Source organism: Dendroctonus ponderosae, unplaced genomic scaffold (genome assembly GCF_020466585.1).
Source record: "Dendroctonus ponderosae isolate FM_Combo_2020 unplaced genomic scaffold, Dpon_F_20191213v2 Dpon_F_20191213_11, whole genome shotgun sequence".
NCBI classification, from domain to species: domain Eukaryota; kingdom Metazoa; phylum Arthropoda; class Insecta; order Coleoptera; family Curculionidae; genus Dendroctonus; species Dendroctonus ponderosae.
The window spans coordinates 3,303,894-3,314,978 of record NW_026017213.1 but is presented as its reverse complement, the minus strand read 5'-3'; the positions used below and the strand labels follow the sequence as shown (position 1 = coordinate 3,314,978).

The following is an 11,085-nucleotide window of genomic DNA, read 5'->3' as shown; positions in this document are numbered from 1 at the left end:
TACTTCAGATTTTAGCATAGGTAACCATGTATGACTTAAATTAAATGAACATGAAGCAACACAATTATTTTGATTTAGTAAAATGAGTGCGCTTTCTTCAATTTTACGTTTTTTTGTGGATTGTTCTTTTGTTAAAATTGTGGAATTATTCCATTGAATTTTATGGCAATTATCAAATGCATGTTTTGACAAATGTGTGATGTATGATATTCTCTGTTGTTTATGTATGATTGGTGTTCTTTGAGTCTTTTGTGTAATGGTCTTGAGGATTCTCCTATATAAATATTGCATTCGCAAGGAATTTTATAAATTACATTTTTTGTATTTTCAATTATATCATGAGGTTTTGTTACTGAAATTTTACTTCTAATTGTATTTTCAGTTTTGAAGATCGTCCTAATATTAATTTTTTTACCTACTCGTTTAATTTGATTTGAAAGTCCTGGAATAAATGGAATGAAAAGGTTTGTAATAGGTTTATCTTGATTTTGTTCGTGATAATTCAATTTCGTTAAAACATTTTTCAATAAAAGAATTTGGATAATTATTGAAATTTAGAATTTCTTTTATAAATGGTTTTTCTTTGGAAAAATTAGATTGATTACAAATTATTTTTGCTCTATCATATAGACTTTTTACGATACCTTTCTTGGCCATTAGCGGGTGATTTGAGTCGAAATTCAAATATCCGTTAGTATGAGTAGGTTTTCTATAGACCAAAGTTTCGAAATTGTCTAAATTTTTTTGAATTAGTATATCGAGAAAACGAATTTGGTGATTTTGTTCTTTTTCAATAGTGAATTTAATTGCTGGTTCTTTATTATTCAGATAAGATAAAAATTCATCAAGTTTTTGTTCGCCATGACTGTAAATGGAGAATACGTCATCAATACAACGCCACCAAATTATTGGTTTAAATTTTTTAATTATTAATAAAAGTTGATTCAAAATTTTCCATAAATTACTGAAAAATGGGGATAGTGGTGACCCCATAGCCATTCCAAAATTTTGTTGATAAAAATTGTCATGTATTGAAAGTAAGTTGACTTTACACATATTGTTAAAAGTTCAATAATGGTGTTAATGCTTAGTTGTAGGTGCGTTCTTTAAGATTGGTGTCATTTTGTAATTGTAATGTAATCGACTCAAACATGATGCTACTTTTTTCGAAGTTTCTGAAGCCCGATTTGAGCCTTAGAGTTCGTTTTGGCATCGTCGAATACAAAATTGAAAATTCGATTCAGTAATAACCACATGAGTGAGGAAATTCGAGTAGTTTTGACCCACAAAACGAAATTTGAATATCAGAGACTTAGGTACAAGATTGGGCCAAAATTTCATATTTTCCGTCACGTTTTTGCGTTTTTTTGTTCATGAGGAATGTATCCGTCAAGCCATTAATTTATTAAATACTGGCTTTTGCTCATTTATCGGCAGGAAAATGAGCAAAAACGCTCATTTTTACATCATTCCAGAGCCAACTAAATGGCCTTTTAAGAAAGTGAACCATCGATAAGAAAATGTTGGCAGTTTTCTCAAAAAAGACTTGATTTCAGAAGCATTAAATTCGCGTGTTTTTTTTTGAGTGGCAAAATCGACTCAAACATGACGCTGCTTTTTTCGAAATTTCTCAATCCCCATTCGAAGCTTTTTTGGCAGTCTCTCAGGCCCCATTTGTACCAGATAATTCGTTTTGGCGTCGTTGGATAGACAATTGAAAACCCAATTGAAATTCAAGTGGTTCTGACCGGTTTAAATCTGTCTTTGGCCCTCACTTAAATAATTTGTTGCAGTGATGCCGGTGAAGCAGATCGATCGCATCGAAGTGCTCGACTCTATGATTCCCAGCCTGGAGGCCGACACGTTGAACTCCTGCGAAATACAGGCGCTGGTCTTCAACAACAACCAGCTGCAACATGTTTCCGAGAAAATATTCAGGTAAATCCGCGAACTTTTGGGGGGGTTTGCAAGCGACCATTACTGCTGTTTGAACTGAGTTCGGCTGAAGGCCGAAACCCAAATTTCCCGCCTGCATTGCGCCTTAATACAGTGTTAATCACGGGCAGCAATTTGGAGGGCGTCGATTTGCCTTGGCGTGCGATTTTTCGAGCAGATAGCCGCAAGGGCTGGTGGGTTTCTTCGGGTAATACACTTACGAACTAGTTTTTCCCGGGCAATTCAATCGGGAAACTTTTATTTGCTGGTTAAATAGCCCAGCCATTCGCATCACGAACTGGCTGGCGAACGGCGGTAGTAAGATTTGAGTTTTTACGGTTTTTTCCCGTACAAGGGCAAGCCCAGCTCGAGCACAAATAGGTGTTAGCGGTCGACATTTTGCAAAACAAATTAGGGCCATTTCCGCCTGCACCCTTGTGCGAATTGATTAGGGAGAGGTCACGTCACGGAGTCGTAAATATGCCATTGGAAAATAAACATTGCTAATTTACACTCGGCTATCGTGAGAGACGGGGCTGTTTACTTGGTCTATTATTAGAATTTATTGGCCAGCTTAGCCCGAACGTCGGTGCCTTTTAATTGTTTCTGCAAAGAATGGGTTGCTGTTGGTCAGGTCAGGCTATACAGCCAAATATTTGCAATCCACCCAGTTTGCTGTTTGGCCAAAACGCTGCCCTGGGCCGCTTTAAATATTCACCAGCCGCTCGAGCAATGCGTCTTATGCAGCAGCAAATTTACGAGTCACTTTATTGTTTCCTGTTGAACAAGCAGATAAATCAACACTGCGAACTAAAACGTTTTGAAAAATATCGCTCAAATGCCGCAGTTTTAACGTGCTATCGACTAGGACTGGGTAATATTTTTAAAATTTCTTCAACATTTCAGAATTTTCCAGTTTTAGCCAAGTTACTCTGTCCTCTAAATGCTCAATTTTCACTTAAAAATGCTGACAATCTTAAGGTATTTTCCGCGAAAAATTACGAAATAAACTTCGTATCTTTCGTCGCTTTGCAAAAAGTTTGGAAATCCCTTTCCAGCATCGAATTTGGAACAAAAATCAAATAATTTTCCATCAGAAAACGAACAGAATAAGCCAAAGTTGTTAACAGATTCCTGTTAGTTGATAACTGATTCCTTCCAGAATAGTCATGTTTATTCTGTACTTCAGTGTTTTTTTAATCGAAAAGGTGTATGCATATTAAGTTTGATACTGACAGTGGACGAAGTCGGTCGATAACCTTTTGTGTCGTCTGAATCGCGTTTTTGTGGCCCTAATGGCAAATGCGGTAGTTTGTGACAGTGTAGTTTGAGTATCGATGGGTAGAGAAGGGAGGATGGGGCGTCGGCTTGGGTTCCAGATTGATGTTTTTTGGTTAAAACAAAGTCACCAGTTTTAGTTTCGACCGTTTTTTTATTGTAAATCAACTCAAATATGACGCCGCCTTTTTTAACGTTGCTCAAGAACAATGTGAGCCACAGAGTTCGTAATTATTTAAAAATAACGTCTTCTTTAGAATCTCAATTTTTCATGTTTCTACTGACTGCTTTTAAACGATTCATTGCCTAAAAGCGTTAATTTTCAAGTTCAGGATTTCATGTAGTTTGAATGCATTTTTGAAGGTATGAAGAGCTCAGTTCCGTTGCTGGGAAAATTTTGATGACTTTTTTTTCTTGTTTTTAGAGTTGTTTAAGGATCATCTGTTAATATTTTTAAAATTCTTCAAAATTTCAGAATTTTACAGTTTCAGGCAAGTTGCTCTTTCTTCTAAATGCTCAATTATCTTAAGGCATTTTCCGCGAAAAATTATGAAATAAGGCTTGAATCGTTCGTCGCTTTGTAAAAAGTTTTGAAATCCCTTTCCAGCTTCCAATTTGGAACAAAAATCATATAATTTTCTGTCAAAAAACGAACAGAATAAGCAAAACTTTATAACAGATTATTCGGAAATTTTGTCACCTCCATACCTCTGAAGACTGTAGAGTTTGTTAAAAAAATGTGGTATTTTAGTTTTGACTGATTTTTGTTCCTTTACTTTCTACTCAAAAAAAAGTTCTGACGATCTGGAGGTATTTTACGCGAAAAATTACAAGATAAATTCAAAGTATTGTAAAAATTTTACAAAAACTTTTACCAGCGTCCAATTTGGGACAAAAACAAAAATAAAATCCTCCCGTTTTCCCCGAAAACCGTTAAGGTTTTCTCCAAAACCGATCACAAAACTAAAAGTTTTTAATTGAAAACGCAAAAAACCATTATTTTCTGATAAGTTTCTCCTTTTCTGACAATAATGGGATATTTTGTGCTAAAAATGACGAAATTAAATTTGTTAGAAAATTCGCGTCATTCATCCGTTTGCAGAAGAACTTTAGAAAACCCATTTCAGCTTCAAATTTGCACCAAAACCAAATAATTTTATTCACTTTTTTACCGAAAGTAATTAGGATTATCTTGAAAAGACGACCAGAGAGCAAAAGTTTACAAAACATTATTATAAAAATTCGCCGCCCCCACAGCTCTGAAGATTTTTAAAGTTCCTTTAAATTTTCAGGTCATTACAGTTTTGACAAAGTTTCTGTTAAGCAATTCTTTCTAAGCAAAAATCGCATTATTTTTTAGTTTTACTTAAAATACTGACAATCTGCAGGCATTTTCTGTGAGAAATTATAAGATACATTTTATTGGAACACTCGCCTCCTTAACCGCTTTGCAAACATTTTTGGAAAACTTTTTGCAGCTTTATTATGGACAAAATCCTAATAATTATTTCTATGCATTTTTCCAAAAATATTTCCCCGCACTGAAAAAGCGGAAGTTTATTTGGAAAACTTTTGGAAACTGCAGTTTCTTCACTTTTAGATCAATATTTCCCAACAACACTGTCTCTAAACAGAAAAACCGCGTTTTTCCTAACGTTTTACTGTAAAACACTGTCAAACTGAATCTTTTATGCAAAAAAATTAAAAGATCAATTTTACAAGAAAACTCGTCCACTTTTTTTGGACTTAGTGCTGTTGCTAAGAAAATTTTGACTACTTTTAGTTGTTTGAACAAAGTAGTAAAACGTTACTCAGAAAAAACGTTAATGACCCCTTTTTAGATTTAAAAATTCAAGCCTTGGGTCTAGTAAAGTTTTAATAAATCACTCATGAACCGATTAGTTATAACTCGTTAACTCAATAGCGCAACTCAACACAGTCTTACCCAGGCCTACTATCGACTGCAACGCCGATTTCATTAAGGTTTCTTTAATTCTTGCGACTTAAGGTGGGTTTACACTCTCAAGCCAATTGGCGCAAATGAACTGAACGAACGTGACCAAATAAAAAAATACAAGGGCAAACTTGTGGGCTTTTGCTTGGGTGAGCTTTTTTTGCTACATTTGTTGGCAAGTGTGAGCTCATTTTCGTTTTATCAACTCCATGAAAATGCGAATGTTCGTCGTTAAAGCCGAGTAACTGAAAAACTTTTTCTGCTTCTAATTTTATATAAAAAAGTAATTGCATTCTACATAAGGATTCAAAATTTAAATACATTATTAGGTTTTCTTTAGAGGAAACTGCAACCAATGGCTATATTTATTGAGCTAACTGTTCTTATAAAAGATCCTACTGACTGCGCCAGAACCTTAATTAAATTTCAATTAGTTTTAGTTGAGTGTGGATGATCGGCAGTGAATCGAGCCGTGGCTTTTCAAAATCGAAATGTTTGAGCTTGTAATTGACGACAATAAATTGGACGGTAGATTGAAAAACTTACATTCCATGCGATGTGAACGCAATTTAAATCGCCGAGTTTTTAAATTTCGAATTGAAATTGCGCGGCCAGTGGACTGATTGGAAATTGCCCATTACCAAAGAAAACTATTGCGCGGCGGAACTGAATTAGTCTCCCCCAGTTTTATGATCAAATTATGGCGCTTTTTCACATTCACATTCGGTTTGCCACTGTTTTCCCATGGATTGTGCAGCCTTTCGCAACGACTTACTATCAGCAATTCAAATCTATGCAGACGATTCGGATTGGCTGCGCCGGGCCGTTTCCATTCGGCGGCCCCAAAAGGAATTCATCATCCGACTACAAAAAGCGAATTATCAACAAATCCCCCCGAGCCCAGAAAAACTCATCAGAAATGTTAAAGCGGTTTTTCCGAGTTTTTCCCCATTACTCTGCCTGTTTAGCGGTCGCTCGCCTAGAAATGGGGGTCGAAAGTCCTCAAAAATCTGTTGTAGACCGGCCGGTCGGCTTGTTCGTGCCATGTAAAGTCGATATTTCATCGACAATGGGCAAAATTTCCGAAATACATCTTAATGCGAAAGCTCAACAGTGCCCTTAACCGCGTAATGCCCCAATCGCGTGCGGACTAATCGGGTTCCGAATGGTATAAGAGCTGATTTGGAGTCAAATAAACAAACAGCACGAGCTAATAATCAGCCAACTAATCCGATTAATGAGTCTTGGGTTGGGACTCTGCGGTAAATCGTTCAGTTGGACTGGTAATTTTCATAGCAAGGAAACCGCTTGTTTCGCTACAACATCGCGTTCTCTATCATGGATTATGGGGGAGAATGTGAATGTGGACTCCCATCGAATGGGCCTGGGTAACACAGTGGATGTTCAGATGTTGACGCATTAATTACGGCCTGTGGCCTCAATACAAAGCGCCAAAAACCACATGATTACTGCCATCCGTTAAGTAGAGTTCACGGTGTTGCGCCGCAAGGCTTCAAAAATCAACACAAACGCGCCACCAGTGCCACCCAGGTCCACATTGACTGTGTCAGGCAAATATTCGCTACCCACTCCCTCCCCTGAGCCAACTAACTTGTTTCAGTTCCTCATTGGACACGTTGGTGTCGCTCGACCTCAGCTACAACCGCTTGGACGTCGTGCCGTTCCCCACTCTCAAAGACCTGAAGAGTCTGCATTGGCTCAACTTGCACGGGTACGCCCATTCGCCGGGTTGCAAACCACCTTTTCACTAGGGTTGGATTTTTTCAGCAACCAAATTGCCTCGATCAACGGAGATTGGTCCCACATGAAATCCTCACTCAACACGCTCTTTATTGGCCACAACGATATCACGGAAATCGCGGACACCTCGCCTCACAACGTCCATTCGGGCATTCGCCAGCTGAAGTATTTGACGTGGCTCAATGCGGACTCGAACCGAATTCACAAAATCCACAAGCACTCGCTGCCCTCCTCACTTAAAACCGCTAGTTTCGCCTACAATCTGATCGAGAACTTTCCTCTGGATATCATCGCCAACATGCCCCACTTGGAGTGGCTCTATCTAAGGGGAAACCACATCAGATCCATTCCTGAGCACACGTTTGGACGCAAGTTCTGGATACAGAAAATCGACCTGAACCAGAACTACCTCACGACTTTCCCAGCCAGACCTTTCAACGGTTCCATCTTTGTCCGCGATGTTTTCCTAGCAATGAACGAGTTCGAAGTGGTGGCAGCCAACAGTTTTTCCGGCCTGGACTGCCGCCGAATCGTCTTCTCCTACAATCAGATTGGCGACATCGAAGAGGCCGCCTTCCAAGGAGTGCTCAGCACTCTCGAATACCTGGACCTGGATCATAACCGGCTCAGAACTATCCCCATGGCCATCACGCAGCTGCTGGCGCTGAGATTCCTCTATCTCTCCTTCAACTACCTCAGTGACCTCCCGGTGGGTTATTTGGATAGTTTCCGGGAGAGCCTAAAGGCCCTCTCATTGGGCGGCAACCGATTTTACAAAATTCCCTCGGACGGTCTGAGGAACTGCTCGAAAATATCCTACTTCAACGCAGCTTCGAACCAGATCAGCGGCATTTCTTTGGAGGATTTCAGCGAGTGGGGGCGCTCAGTGCAAGTGCTCAACATCAACAACAACCGCATTACCACTCTGAGCGCCAACGTGTTTATGGAAATGCCTAAACTGAAGGAACTGAGCATCAGCTACAATCCCTTAAGGAATGTGGACCTGCAAGCCTTTGGCGGGCTTGCCAACTTGGAGACTTTGGAGCTCTCCTCCAGCTTTGAGCGGGACGATTTGCCCTATGAGGCCTTCAAGGACTTAAGCAAGCTCAAGTACCTCTATCTGGACCACAACAGCTTCCATGAAATAAAGCCCAGCTCCTTCGATTCTCTTCGAGACATCGAGTACTTGAACCTGGACTCGAACAAAGTCGAGTCGCTGCCTGTGAGTTTATTCAAGCCTTCCATCCATACGAAGCTGAGCACTGCGGTGCTCTCCAACAACGAGCTGAGTGTGCTGGAAAGTGGCTCCTTTGAGCTGCTTGAGAGCCTGGAGGTGATCTGGCTGGACGGCAACAAGATCCGCGACATCCAAAAGGACGCTTTTGCCGATCTGCCCAAAACCTCGATGATTTTTTTGAGGAACAATCAGCTGGTTTCCATTCAGCAGGGGGCGTTCTCCAACTTGCCCTTGCTCAGGCGGCTGGATTTGCAGAGGAACCAGCTGACAAGGCTGTCGCTGAGTTACTTCTCCAACCTCAGCACGCCATTGAGCGTAAACTGCAGCTTCAATCAGCTAACCACATGCACGGGCAGCAAAGTGATGGCAAATCTCGAAGAGCTGGATTTGCGCGGCAACAAGCTGGCTGCTGTTCCTCCGTGTCTGCAGCTGAGCCCGTTGCTGAGGAAATTGGTGCTGGATTCCAATAGCTTAGTTGCCCTGAAGATGGACAGCTTCAGCAAACTGGCCGCCCTGGAGCAGCTGGGTTTGCACAAGAATGCGCTAGCCCATCTGGACCTGGGGGCGTTTTCCGGGCTGCAAAGCCTCCAAACGTTGGATCTGTCGGAGAACTCCATCAGCTACCTGCACAATGGGCAGTTTTCCGTCGCCCCCAAGCTGAGAGTTTTGAATTTGAGGGGCAACAGCCTCACCTACTTGCCCAGGGAGGTTTTCTCCAACACGCAGCTGGAGTTCCTGGACATCAGCTATAACTCCCTCTCTGTGGTGCCCAGGGAGAGTCTCTCGGACATTGGCTTGACTCTGAGGCACTTATCGCTTCAGTCCAACGTTCTGGAACACATCGACGTCACCAGCTTTCCAGATGTCCCCTTTATGAACCATCTGGATATGAGTAGGAACAAGCTGACGATTCTGCCTGATAACGTCTTCACCCAGCTGAGCTGGCTTCAGTATTTGGATCTGAGCTCCAATCCTTTGAGGGCCAACTTCAAGGAACTGTTCCACTACGCTCAGAACTTGAAGCACCTGAACCTGGCCAACACTGGGCTGGACACCACGCCCGACTTCCCCTTGCCCGATTTGGTGCACTTGAATCTCTCCTTCAACAATCTTCAAGACATTGACAAGCATTCGTTTCGCGGCTTGGGGAAGCTGAAGTCGCTGGTTCTGAGCCACTGCAACTTGGGCAGTGTTCCCTCGCATCTGTGGGCGTTCTTGGGAAGTCTGCGGGATCTGGATCTGTCTTTCAACCCGATCACTGGCATCACTGTCGAGAGCTTCCAGGGGCTGAAGGCGCTGCAGACTTTGAACATCCAGCATCTGAAGCAGCTGGCACAATTCGACAGCAAGGCCTTCAGCCACTTGAGGATCCTGTCCGAGTTGTCCATGCAAACGTCTCCCAGCTTGCAGAACTTCTACGAGGAGCTGTGCTACTTGTTCACCCATATGGGTCAGTTGAGGCGCCTGAAGCTGAACGTCATCGAGCACGAGCTGCGCGATCAGCTCACTTGTCTGGCCAACAAAAAGATCGTCCATCTGGAGATCGCGGGGCGGAATCTGCAGATTGTGGACCGGGAGGCTTTCGCCAAGCTGACCAAGAATCCCACGCTGATGATCAAGATCAGTGGGACGCAAATTGCTGACCTCCCAGCCGGGCTGTTTTCGCACATGCACCAGATCCAGCACTTGGCCGTGGATCTGAGCAATAACATGCTCACCACGCTGACTCCGGAGGTTTTCTATGGGAACTTCTCCACCTGGGATGATGTGGGGACCGGCTTGGTTTCTGGTAAGTTGTTGGCCTTGAAGTTGCAGATGAAGTGGGCACAATTTCTCGATTGCCGGGTTTGTTTCTAGGTGGTTTGGAGCTGTCGAAGAACCGGTTTCGCTGTGGCTGCCACTTGGCTTGGTTGGGGCACTGGTTGCGTCGCTGGTCGCGCGAGAACTTCAACCCGCGCACCTCCTCAGTCGACCACATCAGCAATCTTCAGGAGGCGACGCGACAGGGCACCTGCTGGGACTCAGCGCTCGAGCAGCACGTGCCCATTATGAAGCTGCCGCCGGTGGACATGAGCTGCCAGGCCAGCGCTCTCAGCAGCCGCGCTGAGCGCTTTGCAGCTGACCAGCTGGCAGGTATTACAGTGTGCTTGGTGGGCTACCTAGTAGGGTTTGGCTCGTGAGACTGGAGTGGCGGATGAGGCGTGTAGATAATCGGTGGGTGTGACGGTGGGCGGGGCCTAAAGGGCAGAGCTGGCTGAGGGGTCGGGTAATATTTCCATTTCGTTTTGTTTCAAACTGGTTTATTCCCTATTTGTTCCTCTCTGTCTGTTACAAAGGAATAATTTGTGTAAATATGTACATAGTTTTTGGGGTTTAACACAAACCCTCCATGTGTATAGTACAGGGCGTTTCCTCATAAGGACACCCTTCTAGACCATGGCTTTTAAAAACTGGGGAAAAGTTATTATTATGGAAATGCGAAAAAGTCGTTTATAATTACGCAGATTTTCAGTCTGAAAAAAAATAAGAACATTAATGTCGAAATTTGTTATAAAGTCTTGTCTTGTCTTATAAAGTAAAATCAAATCTATTCCTGGGTTTCAGTCATTTATTGTCTTTATTTATTAATCAAAATATGTTTCGGTGTATTTTTCCACCATCATCAGTATTTCTATAATAACAGATAGTTAACAAAAATGTTCATTAATTTAAAAAAACAACCACAGTTCGTCAACAGCCTCATCATATCACATATTAAAATACATCACAAATGCAATACTTTAAAACATTCTAAAATTAATTAGGTCTAACAGGTAAACACAAAACGAATAAAATACTGTTTATATTGATTTCTTTTACTTTCAGCTATTTTTCTTTGCATTCTGAGGATATTATTTTTGGTTTGCAAAATTCTTCAATA

General features: G+C 41.8%; 1 protein-coding gene across 1 annotated transcript in view; it reads left to right on the top strand.

Moving 5' to 3' along the window:
- Positions 1-10,393, top strand: part of LOC109542374 (chaoptin) — a 36,539-nt gene extending 26,146 nt beyond the window's left edge. The window contains exons 3-6 of the mRNA XM_019911575.2: positions 1,794-1,938; positions 6,789-6,899; positions 6,956-9,954; positions 10,023-10,393. Coding sequence (XP_019767134.2) covers positions 1,794-1,938; positions 6,789-6,899; positions 6,956-9,954; positions 10,023-10,345 — 3,578 coding nt within the window. The 3' untranslated portion in view covers positions 10,346-10,393. The remainder of the gene's footprint in view (positions 1-1,793; positions 1,939-6,788; positions 6,900-6,955; positions 9,955-10,022) is intronic.
- The last annotated feature ends 692 nt before the right edge of the window (positions 10,394-11,085 follow it).